The sequence below is a fragment of the Hipposideros armiger genome, unplaced genomic scaffold (genome assembly GCF_001890085.2).
Source record: "Hipposideros armiger isolate ML-2016 unplaced genomic scaffold, ASM189008v1 scaffold_51, whole genome shotgun sequence".
NCBI classification, from domain to species: Eukaryota; Metazoa; Chordata; class Mammalia; order Chiroptera; family Hipposideridae; genus Hipposideros; species Hipposideros armiger.
In genome coordinates, this window is record NW_017731401.1 from 4,023,557 (window position 1) to 4,042,637 (window position 19,081).

At 36.9% G+C, this 19,081-nt stretch overlaps 1 protein-coding gene across 3 annotated transcripts in view; it reads right to left on the reverse strand.

Annotated features, from left to right (window-relative positions):
- Window positions 1–6,377: 6,377 nt before the first annotated feature.
- Window positions 6,378–19,081, reverse strand: part of SAXO6 (stabilizer of axonemal microtubules 6) — a 31,936-nt gene continuing 19,232 nt past the window's right edge. For all 3 annotated transcript variants that reach the window (XM_019640590.1, XM_019640591.1, XM_019640589.1), the window contains 5 exons: window positions 18,463–18,575; window positions 18,260–18,369; window positions 10,334–10,583; window positions 8,631–8,690; window positions 6,378–7,206 (listed from right to left, as the gene is read on the reverse strand). In XM_019640590.1, the coding sequence (XP_019496135.1) occupies window positions 7,094–7,206; window positions 8,631–8,690; window positions 10,334–10,583; window positions 18,260–18,369; window positions 18,463–18,575 (646 nt within the window). In that variant the 3' untranslated portion in view covers window positions 6,378–7,093. The remainder of the gene's footprint in view (window positions 7,207–8,630; window positions 8,691–10,333; window positions 10,584–18,259; window positions 18,370–18,462; window positions 18,576–19,081) is intronic.

Here is a 19,081-nt window from a genome sequence, read left to right on the forward strand (position 1 = left end):
TCTGATTAATCTCCAGAGTAAGATGCGTTGCTGTAGTTGATGTCAATATGAAAAGCATCTTCTCCCTTTGTTCTAACTTCTCTTTCAAGTCCCATTCAGGTGGACGGTAGAATGGAGCCATGGAGAGAATGCTTGAGGTCTGGACAAAAAGATGCCAATGTGCTGTAGTACACCTGTTAGCATTGGCCCTCCTGGTCCTTAGGCCACTGCCCTAAATTCCTGTCTCACTTGCTATTTAAAATTTTTTAAAATACAGTGATGGAAGGAGACCTGACTCTGGATGGTGAACACACAATGGGATATATAGATGATGTATTATGGAATTATATACCCAAAATCTACTAACTTTACTAACTTTACTAACAATTGTCACCCCAATAAACTTTAATTTAATAATAATAATAAAATTTCTTAAAATACTAATTAAAATAATTTTTTATTCCTCCCAGCATCCCAACTTCTTTGAAATAGAGCAAGTTTAGGAAATAAGATGGAAAATAACAACAAAGGCTACAATTATTGAGCTCTGTGTGCCATCATTAAGTGTTTCACATGCTTAAAATTATTTCTCACAACAATTTATGATTCCTATCCTTATTTAACATATTCATCAATTGGAGCTCAGAATAGTTAGGTAACTTGCCCAGGATTGCACAGCTAATAAGTGGCAGAATCAAGATTCAAACATTCTCTTGTCTGACCCAAGAGGGTAAGCTCTGTTTAAAATGAACACTTATGGGTATTCCTCTAAAGCTTCTTTGTGGTCTTGTTAAGATTGTTAAAGAAAATCTATTGTAGAAAGACTTATGGAGATTGACTCACTCAGTCAGAGGAAAATATGATAATATAATCTAACACATTTGACCTTGTGTCATCACCAAGTCTGCATTTGAGATGCCCTGCAGAAGCCGCGGAAAAGATGAGTCCTAGAGTTAACCAGTGCCTTGGACCCACTGAAAACCAGAAGACAAAGACAGGGCCAATGTTCCTGAAAGCAGATCGGTTTGGCAGAGGGAGAAACATACAAGATTTGTTATATTTTTATTTTAATTAATGTGAATAAAAGGATTGCAGTAAGTGACACATGGCAGTGTGTTAGTGTTATTAACATGTATGCAGACATGTACATATGCACACACACAAACCACACATAGCCACTTTTTATTGTGACTTAGATGGATTTTTCATTATTAGTGACTAGGAGTTCAACAAAGGGAACCAGACACAGGAAAAAGGAAGACGCACTGCCCTTCAAAGAGAAGAAAAGGAAATTAGTCGTCACAGAAAATTTGAAAATCAATAAATGAGTGGAAAATGACCTTTTTCCTTATATGGAATTAACAAAAAACAATAGCTAAATGTTCAATAAATCATTTTGTAACTTGTGACTGACTTATTTAAGATTAAGTGGACTATTACCTGAAGAGACACTAAGATTGATGTGTTGTACAGCAGAAAATATCTGTGCAAGCTTTGCATGCAGTTTTCATGAATGAATGAATGAATGAGTGAATGAATGAATGAATGAGTGAATGAATGAACATATTCACTAAATTGAGGGTTATTAGATGTTTTTCTAGGAGCTTCTCTAATCAAAAGTATCCAGCTTCTAAGTTTTATTTTTGTTATATTATTTAAGTAGTGACTAAAGAACTGTACATATTGATATGTTAGTCTCTACTATTCTGTATTCTTCAAATTTATAAAAACAAATCTGAGAATTTTTTTCTTGGTCTCCACATTTTGATTCTGAATGATGAAAGAAACTGACATGTCCTTAGAGCATGGATCTGTGATGTTTTTAAAGTCTTGGCAGATACGATTCACAGTAATTAATTTAAGTGATCAGGCTAAGGTGATTGTTTATTGCCAAGTTATGCTCTAATTCGTAAAGTACTTCAGATGTTTCATCTTTGCAAAATTACAAATTAAAGTTTATAGCGTTATCGGTCATTTATGAAAGGAACGTGTCAGTATTGTCATATAAACCTATTTTCAATTTTCTTTGGTTTCTCTAGAACCTAACTGTTTTACCTGAATAATTTTTAATGGCAACAGCAAATGCTAAGGTACTCATTGTGGGCAAAATTTTCCTGACTGACATGCCCAAGCTCTAAGTATAATTGATTTGATGAGTTTAAAGATTCTATATTTTCCCATAATATGTGGCATTTTACATTTTCTTCTCAAAATTATAAAACTCTGAGTTTTACTTAATTTATTTATAAAAAAATAACTTGAAGCAAGATAGGAAATCTTTGATATTGGCTGTACATTCATTCAGGGACCAACCTTACTATCTTTCCTTTCATCAGAAATTGTCGTGGGTCCTTTGTCTCTGCATTGCCTGACTCATATCTGATAACATCTCCAATTCATGGTTACACTAATATAGTTTGCATATATCAGGTAATTGATTCCACCTTCTAGTCTCGCTGAGTCACAACACTGGAGTCACAGACTTCTTTGCTTTACCACATAACGGAAGCAGACAAATCATTTCAGCACGCTGCCCCAAACTGCCTCAGTGTAAGCTGAATGAATGTAGGTCATCTCAGATAGGGCTATGACACAAGATGCCACAATTTTAGGATACACAGCGTTTTGCTTTCCAGATTTAACCTTTCCCTCTCTAAAACATGCCTTTTCCTCCCATTGCTTTAATGAAAATTTGCCTTCAGCACAATAGAACAAACATTTTGAATTAATTGCCTGACCGCATATATGAAACACCTTTACAGACCTTCTGCCACTAAATCTTAAATTTTGTAGATTAGAGACACAAGCTCAAAGAAGTTTAACCAGTTTGCTCAAGCTTATTATAGTCCCAAAGCCAGTGGTTTCCAAACTACCTGAATATCAGAGTCACCTGGAATTACACATAGGTTCCCAGGCCTTTACTCTGGCCAGTTCCATGGGTGGGTGGATCATGGGTAGGCTCCCTCCATAGTCTATTATCTGCTATTTGTGGCTTGTTTTTATTTTCTTGGTGGACTCCAGCCAAAAAAAAGAAACCAAACCAAAGTATTTTATTTTTATAAGCCAAGGAAGATGTGAATGATATAATGAATTTATAGTAGCTTATCTTGAGTTGCTTCTTTTCTCTTTCCTGAAGTGGATTTTTATCACAAATGATATGAAAAATAAGCAAAAATTGGTGTAGTGGCTGCACAGTAGTGGGCTTGTAAACTACCCGGGGGAAGGGAGGTAATTGGTGAGGAAGCACTGATTTACAGCATTTGCTGATGTCCATGGTATAAATACTCCCACCATGGCCAATTTCAAACTACTGATGGTTTAATAACCTGCTCACCAAATTTCTGAATATTTCACAATTGGCCCAAAAACCAGCTCCAGCATACTACTGGGTGTCGACTATGTTGAAGAGAAACTGGAAAATTTCCCAACATTACCTAAATTGTCCATTAGGTGGTTCAAATTGGTTGTGAACTCCCCGAACATCACTCTATCTGTTGACCTCATGCTCTGACTTCCAAAGCTGCCTCAGTGACCCCTAGTCCCATTCCCTCACTCAGTTTCCGAGGACATGCTCTGCTAGAGGCCTGGGGTATAAAGAAGGCAATGGATGCCTTCATTAGATGGAGCGTTCAGTGGAGGAGAAGCGGATGTCATCTTTAGGATGACTGCTCTTTCCCTCTTACCTGCCTTCTAGCAGGGGTAGTGCTACAGGAGAGCTGCCCTCTGCTTGAGAGAGGCTCCTATCCTTGACGCACCCTTGAGGACCAGGGTAGGAATGAAACATGAACTACAGATTAAGAAGCTTGGAAAAGAAAGGAAAAAAAGGGCTGAATCTTTCTGTGTCTCCTCTCACCACAGGAGAAAGACACATGGTCAAAGCAGGGTCAACATTAGCATGAAGTTGAGCCTCAAAGGGCTGAATATACCACTGCCCTGCTTTTCATCCATGAGTCAAGCTAGAGGGCCAGACTGGCTTCTCAGAGCTCCCCATGACCAGGCCCAGCGGGGCACAACCGTGGCTAGTCCAGTGACAGAGGCTGTTCTCTTCCCTGTGCAGCTGACTCATCTAGGGAAACTGAGTGATGACTGCAGTGTGACAAAGCCTGGGCCCTGAGCGTGCTGACATGCCTGATGCCATCACATGTCAGAGTACCAAAAACATATTCCAAAACCAATGTAAATGATTCTAGGATCACATGCATTTTAGATTATTTGCTCCTTTAGTAAGCTTTGGGATATTTTCTGGGTATCTACCACCGCAACAAAGGTAAAATCCATCCTTGAGCACTCTGGGTAGCCAGCCACAGCCCTGCTCTGTATAAGGACAAACTTGCTTTCGATGTTAACTCTCTTTCCTTCTAGTTGAATCCATTTGTACAATACATGTGCCCACATACTCTTCCTCCTGACTAGGAAGGTAGGTGTTTCATTTATCTTCAAGGAGGCAAAGTTAAAAATGTAACTCTAAATGAATCAACCAGAGCACTGAATCACAGTTAAGATTCACAATTTTAGCACTTCAGAGTTAGCGGCGTGGGTAGATTTCAAGTAAGAAGACCTAGATTTAATTTACCAGCTATGAGATCTTGGTCCAGTAATTTAGTCTAAGTGTTTGCCCACCTGTAAAATGAGGATATTTGTACTTAAATCTCACAGTAACATTTCCTACCATGTACTAAGCAATTTATCATGTTCTTTATTCTTAATTCTCAAAATCATCCTTCAAGGGTTCTTAAGAGTTCAGATTCCCACAGTGATCCACAGATGAGAGCAGAAACGAACGTGCAAAGCCTCCATACACATATGTGTATTTGTGCACTTATATCCGGGTTCTCAACCAGGGACATATGGGTATCTCAGCATCTAGGGCGAAGATGGGGGGAAGAACAGAGGCAGTAGGTGTGTATTTTGGAAGAAACTTCCATTGTGATTCTGATATTCTCTCCCCAGTCCAGCTTTTGAGATACTAAGTTCAACAAAAGACCAAACCACCAGTTTAAAATATTGATTTGGGTGTACACTGTATGGATAGAATGAGCTGCAAAAGGAAATGAGGAAACTTTTAGGATAATGGAAATGTAATAGGTCTTGGTTGTGGTGTTGGTTTCACAGATGCATACATTCTTTCCAAACTTATTGAGCTATAATTTTTTTTATTGCAGTTTTTTGTACATGAAAGCGTACCTTAATAAAATTGATTAAAACATTGAGTTAACAATCCCAGCTCCTATATGCCAACAAATCTCATGGGACATTTCTCATGTAAACTACTTACCCACCAATTCAAGCACATGTCCTTCGAGTTGCTCTTTTAGTATGAGTGATGGAATAGTACTAATCCCTCAACACTGTTCTCTCCCCTGGGCCACTGAGTAGGGCTTTTAAAAGATAGTCAGTAGTATACTGCAAGGATAAACTGTCATACACAGACTCAGGTAATAGCCTCAACCTCATAAGAACCACACCCTAATCTACCTAACACCTGATAGATAGATCAGTTCATGTGCAGGCAACTTACTCCAATGGATGAACTCACTTTACAGTCTATAGCTTAGGTAAGATAGACTGTGCATTATGCTTAGTTCCTTGCAAGCTAGCTAGAATTCCTTTCTTCACTGTAGATCAGTGGTCAGCCATTGAAAACTCTAGCCAACTAAGCCAACTTTCAGTTCCAAATTTATTTTACAGTATGCCTCAGTACACATTTGTACAGAACCCAAGACAATTTGTGTTCTAAAATTCAATTATACACTTATTTCTAACTTTTATTGCCATCTTGAATCACTTGGTAAGTTTTTTTATCAACAAAATGTTTTAAAATGTCAGTGGAATGTAAGCAAATACTTGTATGCCCAGAGTTCTTTATAACCTCATGATAATATAAAGATCTTTTAAAAACTAACATTGTGAATTGATGATTTGTATAAGCACTTCTGACCAAATTAAACACTTTAGAAGAGGTTGTTCATTTGTTTTCTAACCAATAAGCATGAATATTCTGTATAGTTTATCTTCAGTGCCTTCTATGTATTATTATAAAGATTTTATGTAATTTTATGAACTCCGTATTTTAAAAAAATTAATCATGATTTGCAAGATAAAGAGTAAGACAACAGAACATGTCCTATGAGTGAAAGAGTATAGTAAAAAAGTTTGCTAAATCAATAAACTTTAATTTAAAAAAAACTTTTTTTAATTATTCTGCCTTAGGAATTGTTTCCTACATTTGTGTACAATATTGTTGACTTGGTTTCACTGCATTTGGATTGCTGCAAAAGAAGTATAACAGTTGTCTAACCTGCTATGAGTAGAATGTATATAAAAGATAATTATTTGTTCCTGTAATAACATTCTGGAGAAGTCAAATGCTTGAAATAAACAGAACTGAAATACTTGATCAATTTTTATTTTGCAATGTCTACAAATTTTTAGTTCTCCATTATACAAATAATTTTTCAAAGTTCAGACATTATTCAAATGTAAGCCAGTCCTTGTACAAATAGAATGTACACAAAGATAAAAAATATACATATTCTCTTAGCAAACTTTGTTACATAAATAGGAAAAATATATACAGCCGGTATTTTCAATCTAAAATAAAATTATCTTAATATTGTAACCACATACAGAAGGTACTAAAACAAAGCACTACAGAAAAAGTTAAAGGAACAAAAAATTCATTTTTTGACATCCACAATTATAAAGATACATAGAACCAATTTTAGGGAAATATATACTACATACTTGAATCTTAATTTTTACTTCACTTTGTTCACTTTTTACAATATTCTCTGGATAGACAGAATTCACAATTCTACCAGCTATCCCTAACACCTAATACAAAAGTTAGAACATGTGAAGAACTATATAATCTATGTCTTTCTACTTTGGGATTGATGTAAAAAGAATTCTTTAACAGTTAAATTTGTATGAACTTGTGCTAAAATTTTCCAGGTAAACTGATTGGCTATTGAAAAATCAAATAATTCTTCGTAAGCAGGAAATGTTAGAAAAAATCCAAACGCTTGAAAAATCTTAACATAGTAAAGCAATAAAGAAAAACTGTGCCAATGGTTCCCTAGAAAAAAAGCAACTCAACTAGGTGCATATTTAATTATGTTTTACCCCAGAAATTCTCCTTCCTTTTCTGAGCTCGTGCCAGAGTTTGAAAAGCCTGGAGACTTGAAGCTGCAGAACGAGCTGAAATCTCAGATAATCTGTCCTCATCTGCAATGAAAGAATTATAGTCAGTGCTAAATATAACTCTTACAAAAATATTGTTATAACACTGACAGAAAAGTAAAAAGCACCAAGCTTTGTAATGTCAACACTGACTCTGACAGAAAAAAAAAGTAATCTACTGAAATACAAGATAGTAATGTTTTCAGTTCACAGTAATTTTCCAAGTTTACCAAATTCAGAAATCAAGCATTTTAATGTTAAATGAGCATTCTGTTTCCTTGCTGAAATCCCACAATGTCATTACCTCAACACAAGGCTTATGATTTCGGTATTACCTGGAAACAATTCAACATCATACTGTCTTGTCCTACTTTAAACAGTACAGCTGGTCTGAGTGAAAAGCTTTTCAAAACTTTGTAAAACAAAATGCCATGGCTTAACACAGTACTTACATAACATTTCTAAAATAATCTCAATGTAGAAATAATATTTGACTTTAATGTGCTGCCCTTTCATTATTACTGAAATTCCTCATTCTGAGTAAGCAAATTTATTATAAGACTATTTGTAAACATTGTTCTTCCATTAAAAAGAAATCAGAACTGGATTCAAAGTGTCCAGATAGAAGGGCCAGCCGAGTGGCTCAGTTGGTTAAGTGCTTGCTCAAGAGTGTGAGCTCTGAGCAACAGCAGTTCGATTCCCAACCGGAGCTGAGCAGCCGCTGAGCTGCCAACAGGTGACAGGATGGCTCAGCTAAAAAAAACCAACAACAACAAAAAAAAAAAAAAAAAAAGAACACATACATTAAAGTGTCCAGATAGTTCCATTTGAAAACATAATAACTTGATTTCTAGCTCACTGAATTTTGAAAAAAAAGTCCCAAACTTGCTAAGAGGAGAGAAAACCTTTCATTTAATTTCAAATCCAGAATGTAACACTCAGTAATTTCATACTTATAAGGATGAATTAAAATTGTAATTTCAGTTGTTCACATCAAGAATTCAAAATTCCTCCTGCCACTATTAGAAGCAAATGAATCTGTCAGAATGAAAACTACATAGGAGTAAAAAGTTGATTTTCTGTAATCGTATTTTTTTGAGAATTGAAAACTGCTAAGTGTAGGCATTTGGAGAAAATGCTGGATATAATGCTAGGCCAAATTCCTGCGCCCCACCTAGACAGGGCGGGAAGACAAAAAGAGCTCTGACCGCAGAGTTATGTGAGGCACAATCTCTTACCATTTGTTCACCCTAGAGAAGATTTTCCAAGGCTTTAGGTCCCAGTTGACTCATTTGTAAAATGGGTATAATTTTACCCCCTTCACAAGATTTCAAGGATCCAATGAAATAATATCTGCGGAAGTCCTTTGTACAGTATATAATGCTAATCAAGTTTAAGGCCATTACACTGTTATAAACTATCATGTAACAAAACCTCATGCTTTCATCTTGTGTCGACTATGGAAATACCTTCATCATTAAAGGCTTCATGTTGAGGTGACTGGAAATTGTTCTTCCTTGCTTTTCCCACTTAAAAAACAAAAAGGCAGAAGAAATTATCTTTCAAAGCTACCCAACAGTATATCCTAGTTATGTAAACCCTTAGTGAAAGAAGGCTGTCAAAATTTTATTAATTTTAGTTCTTTAATAGAAATTACTATCAAAGGGCCGTTCATTAATGTATAATGTGCTTATTATTAACAAATAGGTAAATACACAATGGGTAACCTCCTAGAATTCTTCTCAATGATAATGTCGATCTATTCTAATTTTAAAAGAGTGTAGTAGGTTTCTGTTTAAAGATGGTAGATGGAATACACACATTTACAAAAATGACATAAACCCATAAGAAAGAAAATGGAAGACAAAAAAACACAGCAACAAATTTTTGGAACGTGGAAAGTAAATGAAAGGGCAGTGAGTGTGTTGTTATCATTCTCAAGAAAGTGGCCTTCTCAAGCAAAGGAGGGAAACCAAGAAGCAACCATTTTGTTCCCCTAACGTCTCTGTGCTGAGTGTACTCAGTGTGTACTGAGTAGCACTGAAAGTTGGAGTGAACGTAAGACTGAACCAGGAAACTGGTGAAAGTCTTTTTACCAGCAGACTGCCAGGTCCTTTAAATTTTCACAGGTAGGTAACTGCCCCTCTCCCAAAAGAGGAATGGAGGTTTCACTCTAAAGGTTTATGAAAGCTGCTCTAACTAAAGGATACTAGGTTCAACTAAGGGCAATGGTACCACATTCAAAACAGGGAGATTATATATGTATCATGTATCTTCTGAAAGAGATAAAACATGTGATCCATGAAATAAGAACATGATGCAGTATAAAACGAATATGCAGTGTTAAAAAAAATTCTTAGAAATTAAAAATATAGCATAATTATTTTTAAAAACTGGAAGAGGGAGAAGATAAAAATTAGTAATCCTTTCAAATTAAAATAAAAAGAGATGGCAAATAGGAAAGGTAAGATAAGAAAATAAAATCATGGTCAACACGTCCAACATCTGAATAATGGGAGTGACAGAAAAAAAGGAAACAGAAAATGAAGAGGAAGAAATTACTGGCTAAATAATATAAGAAAATTTCCTAGAAGTGAGGAACTGAGTTTCTAGACTGAAAAGCTCTACTGAGTACTAGCAAAATAAATGAAAAGAGACTCATTGTAAAATTTTATAGAGCATTAGGTATAAAGAAAAGATCCCAAAAGCTGCCAGGAAAAAAAGCCATACACAAAAGATCAAAAATAAGAAGAGCATCAGACTTCTCAACAGTAATAGTGGAAGCTAGAAAAGAGGAGAGCAGTGCCTAATAAAACAAAAGGAAAATAATTTATGATCTTGAATTCTACATCCAGGCCACATCTGGCAATGTCTGAAGCCACTTTTGGTTGTCACACCTGAGGAAGGGGTGCTACTGGCATGTAGTGCATTGCCTAAATGTGTATGGGAAAGAACTTGAGAGACACCTTACACTTATACAAAAGTGAACTTGGGTACAGCAAAATTAACTGTTCTAAAGATGAGTTCTTTCCTATTTAAAGAAATTTATTACATTAACTAAAAACCTAAATAACATCATTTGTTAACATATAGTACACATGGTACTTACAGCCTTTGTATCAGTTTAAGACTTTCATTTTAAAAGATAAAAACTTAAAACCAAAATAATTACCATTATGCTGAAATTCTGGGTCTCTCAGAGAGCCCTGAATTCGACGAGAGGAATGCCAGTACGCTGGAGCACAGGGTGGAGAAGGCGACTCTTCAGGAGTGTTTGTTGGATGTTCTGGATTTTTTGAAACTGGATTTGCCTTAGCAAATCTGGGGATATTGATATCAGAATCTTCTCTCAAAGGCAGGGGATCAAGTGTTTTTATACCAGCAGCTGGAGAAGTTGGGAGGGCTATCGCACGACCTTCTTTCTAAATGAAGAAAAAAAAAATAAAGATACATATGCGTCTTATACATATTTGTACTTATACAAATACAAAAAAATATTATCATAGAATCAGAAGAAAATATGGGGTAACTTTATGTAACTTCTATGTGGGTAAGATTTTATAAGCCTAACAACCAATATACATAAACATTTAGCTACGAAAAATATATACAGAGGGTGGCAAAAAAAATGTTTACACCTTTTAAGAAAGGAAAACTGTATTCAAATTGTGATGCTCAATATATACCGATAACAAAAGATGAATGAATACAAGTCATATCTGACTTCTGCAATTATAAGGGGTGCTCAAAGTGGTTATCATCAGCGTCCAGACACTTCTGATTACGGCAAACATTGTTTGGGAGACTTCTGTGGCAAGCATGTAAACTGTTCCAGCACCATAGCAGAAGCAGCAGGGCTTGTTGCTGTGCGAGGCCTCCAGGATCTTCCCTTGTGCACATCATAACACAGTACCATGCATCTCAGACTTATCACGAATGCGTGCAATTGTTAGGCGTGTTGGAGGTTCTATTACACACTCACGCCTCCATTGTCATTGTACTTCCACAATGTTCTCGAATGTCAAATACCACTTCAAAATGGTCTTGCGCTCCTCCAACGACATCCGTGCTTCCGCTACTATCTTTGACTGTCCTGCCTGTCACATGGTGACGCTAGCATTCATTTGATTAATGCCATCTTTTGAGAGAACTCCATACTACACATTGCTACAGTAATTCAATTCAATTTCAAAAATAATACATGGATAACATTTCTTAAAATGTGTATACATTTTTTTGGCACTCCCAGTAATACCATATTATACACACACACACACACACACACACACACACACACACACACACACACACACACACATATATATATATATATATATATATATATATATATATATATTTATATATATATATATATATATATTACCAGAGCTGTCAAGGATGTAGAGAAATTGGCACTACAGTATTGCTGGGAGCACAATTTTTGGGGGAAGCTGGAAAAACATAGCAAAGGCCATAAAATTTTGTATTCTTCAACCACACAATAATACCTGGGGAGTAGTTACACAAAAGGAGATAATAGCAATATGAACAAAAATATAGCTAAATGTAGCTAAAGGATGGATTTCAAAACAAGAAAATTAAGAAATAGAAATAGGCATCTAGTTCTAAAAAACAGATTTCAACCATAAACATCTGGTCAATCCTTTTGGGCCCCCATCAATCCTTTTGGGTTACTTCTAGCCAGAAACTTAGAAGTCATTCATGCTCTCTTAAAACAACCATAATATAACTATAGTGCATATCATGTTGTTATTAAAAATTTGATAGAAATTATATTTAATGATATGGAAATATTTTCACAATACATTGCTAAGTGAGAATAATGGATTATAAAGGCGTATCTACAGTATAATAAATGAATACACTATATTCCTAAATAACTCAAAAATTTAACAGTGGATGTCTCTGAATAGTAGGTGTGACAGCATTTATTATCTTTATTTTGGTAAGTATTTTTTATTATCCACAATGACAATGTATCACTTTCCTAAAAGTCCCTGTAAAGTTTTACTTTTTAAGAGAATGTAAACCAGTAAAATCAAATACAGTTCCAGACTCTCCTGATTATTCCTTGTAACTGCTGCCTTTAGTTATTAACTTTGAGTTTATCAAATGCAATATTCAAAACATTGCTTTCTGACCTTAGGCATCATTTTCTTTTCTTTTTTTAATGTTAATGTTTTTAATGATAATGACATAGAAATAATATAAATAACAAGTCAAATAATAAAGGAGATGAAAATCTAAAAGGTAGTATAAGTAAATTAATTTTCTAATTCTTTTTAGTCATGGTTCAAAAAATACCCTGAAATTTATCAAGATGAGCAACTGAATGATATATATATATATATATGTAAATCTACAATAGTGAACACCAGTCATTCTAAAAACGTAAGTATAATTAACTAAAATTGAATAGTATAGTGGAAATGGGGCAATGGATCAAAGTATGTGTAAAGTAATTTCATGAATTCTTATAATGGGACACAATAGATAAAAACTCCCACTTAGGCATCATTTTCTGCAATTAAAGAGCTTATTGCTTCAAAGTAGAGATGGCCTAGGGTCTTATCCAACAAACATATTTTTTAAATCAAGATCTAAGATAAAAACCGCAAATCTGCCTCTTGGTTCCCTTTTTAACTATACGTATCACTTAGGAAAATTGTTCTTTGATTTTTTTCTTTTTCTACATATATATATATATATACAGAATTTGAGAGCTTTGTCAAATTGCCTTTACTATTGGTAAAAAGACCTGATGAAATCTGTAGAATATTTTTAACGCAGAGGGTTCCCAGGTTTAACTTAACTCACTTTGTCATCTGTTTTTGAGCTTAAAGCCTCCTTATTGGCCTCACTGCCTCCACTCTCCCCCAGTACAGTCCATTCTCCACTGAGTAGCGAGTAATGTTCTTTACCACATAAATCAGAGGTGTACATTTGCTTAGTTGCTTCAAATCTTACGAGGGCTTCCCAGTGCCATCAGGACAGCATTCCCACTCCTCACCCGGCCTCCCTTTTCCAACCTCATTCCCTACCCTCTTTTCTTCCCTCTCCAGGCTCCAGTCGAACCGGCCTTTTCTCTCTCTCTAAAAACGCTCATTGCTGTACACTTGCACTTGCTGTTCTTTCTACCTGGAAAACAATCTGTGCCCCAGATCTCTGCAGGCACCTCCCTTATTAGTCAGGTCTTAGACAAAATGTCATCTCCTCAGAGATGCCTGATCTGATGGCCCAAAGTAAAGCAGCCTCACCCATCCCTTGGAAGCCATTTGTGGTTTTATTAATTCACAGCACTTACTACTGTCTGAAATTGTCTTTTTTAAAAATTGTTTGCTTATTTCTCCCCATAAAAATATAAGCTCCACGAGGGCAGGGATTTTGTCTTGATTACCAACGACCCTCCATATCCTAGGACACTGCCTGGAACATAGTAAGAGCACATTACTGAATTGAGTGAACGAAAATGAAACGCCTAATACTCCCCTTCAAAAATAGTTCCTGTCCAGAGTTCTCTTACTTGGTGCATAGCAGCCCCCATTCAATCCTTTTGGGCAAGCCAGAAACCTAGAAGTCATTCATGGTCTCTCATCCCCTATTATCCAACCCAGCACTAAGCCCTGACACTGTTCCCCTTACACAATTCTTCAGTTTCATCCACTTCTATCTATGCTCACCCTCCTAAGCCCAAGCCATCAACAAACAGTTCCTTCCTAGACTACACGAGGGCCTTTTACTGGTATCCAGTCAACTCTCACCCTCCATGGCGGCCAAAGAGGTCTTTAAAATATTTCAATAGCTTCCCATTGAAATAATGGGAATAATGATAGAAATGCCATTATTATTTGAAATGATAGAAATTCTCAATATTGCTATCTTTTCTGGCCTTATATTGTACCTGCTCCCTGCCACACATTATACTAGTCTGCTTCTTAAAACTCTACGTTCTTTCTCTCCACACGATCTCGACATGCGCTATGCTTCTCCTCCCCCACTCTTCTTATCTGGGTAACTGTTCCTCTTCCTTTATAGCTCAACTAAATTATGACGCCTAAGAAGCATCCTTGACTTCCAAGAAGCTTCCTGACTTCCAGGACTAGGTCAATTCCTTCCAGAATAGCACTATATACTTCTCTGAAATTCTTATTAGTTTCAATTTTACCTTTTTGGGTAAAACACACATTAATTCTTTGATTAATGTGTATCTCTCTCATTGGACTATAAGTTCCATGAGATCACGTACCATGTCTATTTTTGCTCACTATCATTACCGCATATTGGTAAATCGATAAGAAACATCTGAATGAATGAATGAAGTAAACTAACAGACACTGAATTTTTACTATCATTTATAACATGCGTAAACAGTACTTGATGATTAAACAATACCATGAGAATTCTACTCTAAAGTTTCATGAGACAGTATTGTTCAGGGGTTGAAAATGTCCACTCTGAGGATAGGCTGCCTGGAGTCACATCCTGCTCCACCACTTGGCAGCTGTGTGACTTCAGTTTCATCATCTAAATGAGAGTAATAACAGTACCAACCTCCCAGAGTCATTAGGAAGGCACGTAAAGTACTCAGCACAGGGCCTAGAAAATAGTAAGCACTCAGCAAATGCTAGCTATCATGATCATCTCCATATAAGTTACCCAAATTACTCCTGTCCCATAATACTCCCACAACTCAAGTATGTCGTTAAAAGTTAACAGTGAAAAAATTTCTGGATATTCCGATAATACACTCTCCCTAATTTCTAAGGTACAAAGAAATGTAGAAGGCTATTAATCAAGGGCAATAATGGGAATAATTTATTGGAAACTGAATGACTTATTTAATTTCATTGTAATACTAGCTTTTATAAGAAACCAAAGGGGAGGAAAATGATTGTTGCTTACCAGCAATCAAAAGCTAGACAATGGGAATTAACCAAATCTAGCTCCTGGTACAGCCCCTGGTAGTGCTGGAAGCAGAAAATACACATCGAGGCAGTTTAAATTAAGTTGTTGATAAGAAGCCTGCTTATTTTAGATGAGTTTGTAATTAAAATGTTACCACTGTATTATATGCACACGGAGGTGGAGATTGGCATTAAAATGTTAAAGGACATTTTACTCTATTATAATTACTCTATTTTAATTAATTTAATGTAATTTTATTTAATTATTCAAGAAATTAATTTCACAATAAACAAAAATAATACATAAAAATCCAGCTGCAAATATGCATTAGTGCCATTCATTTTAGCTGAGGGTAGCCAGCCCTGTGGGCAGAGCTGACACACCTTCCAGGTGACAGCCTGATTCCTGAGGAAGGGGCAGAACAGTCCCTAGCGGGCAAGAGATCCCTAACATCTGATTCTGATCAATCCTCTGAATGCCTATTGTTACATTTCCTTTAATAAACCTCTGTATACGTAAGCAACAGGAAATACTTTAGATAGTCTGTCACTCCAACAACTTCCCTTTCAGCACATTTTTAATGGCCACCAGCCATGAGCTGGGTTCTAAGTCCTGGCTTTGGGGAGAATTAGGCTCTGATCCCATCTCCCACCTCTCCCCAACACCTAGTGACTCCCCACTGTGCCCTCTGGAACTTCAGCAAAATTCCCCCAGTGAAATTCAACCTCGTCTGTGAATGTTCTCTATCCTACTTCAGCAACCTCTCCTGTCCTACTGCAACCTCTCTCCACAATCTCGATTTCTGACCACCACCTCCTAACTTTAAAACTAATCCCCACAGGGACCCCAATTCCAACAAATCCTTAAGTCGGACAAGACCTCCCATCCATTGATGCTGTCACCTTTGCACTGTACCTTACTTTATTGAGTCCTATTTTCCCTCCCTGACCAACTCAACTTCCATGGGTAATCACTATAATCACTCACTCCCTTGACAAAACATGAACTTCAGTTAAAACCAACTCTCCACCTGTCCAGCACCGCTGCATCCAAACATGCCTGGAGAAAAGCACACAACCTATCCTAACTGGTCTTACATCAAGCTCACTAACTTAAAATGGCCCTTCCGTGTTGCCCTGCAGTACCTCATATTCCCCGGCCCACTCACTCTCGCACTGTCCAAAAGACTATTTCATGCCTTATTCTCTTTCCTCAAACCTCCAACATTTTCTTCCCCAGCCTCATTCCCAAAAAGGATCTTTCTTCAGATTCTGCCAAAAGCAATCAGAAGAGACTTTCCAAAACCTCCCACCACATTTTCCTCTATTTCATCAGCAGTGCCCATATAATCCGCCTGCCCTCTTTTAAATTTACCAATGCTAAGGCTAACCCTGTCACATCTCCACCAGGTCCTATGCCCTTCCTCCTATCCAAGAACATCTTTCCAACAATTTTCCTCTCACTCCTGTATCATCTTTTCTCTTTAAAATTGTTCTCATCAACATACAAATAAATGTGCTGTTATCTCCTTTATGTTGACCTCACTTCTTCCAACTCCCACTCCATTACTCTGCTCCCCTGCATAGAAAAAAGCTCTTGAGCGAATTGTCTGTGACGCTGTCGCCAATTCCTCTCCTCTCCATTCTCTTAAACTCATGTATTTAGGCTTTTGTCCCTCCCACTACCAAAACTGCCCTTAGTCAAAGTCCCCAACAACCGCCATGTTGCTAAATCCAATAATCAATTTTCCTGCCTTTCTGCCCCAGCAGTAGCACTGACACTCCCTCCTCCTTGACACCTCCAGGACATTGCAGTCTCCTGTTTCTCACTGCCTCAGTGACTGTTCCTTTTCTCTGTTGGTTACTCCTCAGCTTCCCAAGATCAAAAAACCTGGGACTCAGACCTGCCTACACCTACCCTTCTCTATCTAAATCCACTCCACTGATGATATTCCCCAATCTCAAGACCTTGCATACCTGTACCACCTATTTGATAAAGAGCCTAAATCTGTATCTGCAGCCTAACTTCTCTATACTCCTCTATACTCCAAACTCAGTCAATTCCCTACTCAACATGTCTACTTGTATGTCTAATAAATTTCTCAAATTTAACGCATGCAAAACAGAACTTTTGCTCTTCCCTGGCAAATCTTTTCTTCACACTGTCTTCCCCATCTCAGTTATTAAATGGCAACTCCATGCTTATTGCTCAGGCCAAAAATCCAGAGTCATCCTTGATTTGTCCTTTTCTCCCACCCCATATCTTATACATCAGCAAATCTAATTGGCTATATCTTCGATGTATATGCAGAATCAGACTTTACCACATGACCAAATGACCATCACTCTTGCCTGCATATTGTAATTGACTCTTATCACTCCTCTGTCCCTCCAAAAGCTTCCTATTTCATTCAGAACAAAATTCAAAGTCTTTGCTATGATCTATAAGGCCCTACACAATTTAGTCGCCCAAGATGCCTTTGAACTCATTGCCCATACTGTTCTCCCTCTCTTGCTCTCTACTCCAGCCTCACTGACCTCCTAGCTATTCCTCAAAGAATGAGCTGCCTTGTCACCTTGGGGAGTTTGCACTTGTTCTTTTGTCTAGAATGCCTTCCTAGATATGCATGCGGGTGAATCCTTTACCAACTTCAGGTTCTGCTCAAATGCCACCCTCTTAGTGAGAACTTTCCTGGCCACTTACCATTCACTTCCCCTGCTTTATGTTTCTCTTAGTACTTATCATACAATGTATTTCACCTAGTTAACCTGTTTATTGTCTCTTTCCTCCACTAGAATGTAGTTCAATAAGGGCTAGGATTTTTGTCCGTTTCTTTCACTGCTATATCTCCGGTGCTCAAACAGTGCATGGAACATAGCTGACTACAATTGCCACAAAAGTAGATGCTCAACAAATAGAACTGTTTTTCTTCTCTCTCTCTTCCTGTTGAGTCACTACAGACAAGATTTAAAAGTCTACCAGCAGGAAAACAACGCCAATGCCAGAAAAAAACATTTCAATGCTTTTGCCTTACTAAAAATACATTAACAGCATTGTCTCCACATATGATACACAAAATTTTCTAAAATCAGAATCTATCATTCATTTATTAAATGCGACTAAAATAATCACTTCCTGAATAGATGTTTTCCCCCAAAATATAAATATTTACCTTCTTAAAATCACCCTTTGAAGTTTCTAAAACATCCTGAGAGGACACTCTCTTCCTCTGCTCTGGAACTGGAGGCTTCGCTTTACATGGAGACACCAAAACAGCCCCACCTGGAAACATGCAGAAAATTACGTTTCAATTAAACTAAATTTTCACGTAGAAGAGGCAGAGTAAGTCAGTACTGCACAGGTTTTGCCTATTACCAACAGCTGGAGTGGTAAGGTCGTGATGAGTTCTCTGGATTCCACCAAGTTCTCTCAGCTTCGGGGTAGGAAGCCTGCCTCCCTTTACGGAGGATACAGAAGAAGAATCTGATCTACAAATCAAAACAATCCATCATGAAGCATTTCTTCCAGGAAATAGGATCAAAAATACTTTGCCATCATCATGCAATACCAAAGTATAAAACTTTTAAGGTAAGGCCATTTTGTTCCTGAGAAGATAAATCTGCATGCAGGCAAGCGTGACAGAATATTGGAAAAGCAGGACGATCACTGCCAGTCAGCAATGGCAGAGCAAAGAGCCCTCCCTTTAAATCAGGGCCTAAGTCCCATATTAGCTGCAAAACTCATCAACGAATGAGAAGGGATCTGGACTGGAGACAAAAAGCGCCATTATCAATGGCAGAGAACCACATCCAAGAAATCTGCATATAAATCAACAGGAATTAGCTATTTGCTGAAATCACTTATTTTAATATTATAAAACATCATCTTTTCTTTCTTTTTTGGTATAACAATCTGATGCTAAAGAAAATCAGCTATTTTCCTTAAATCATCAAGAAAGTCATTTTTCTAGACATTTTACTATTCAGGCAGATCA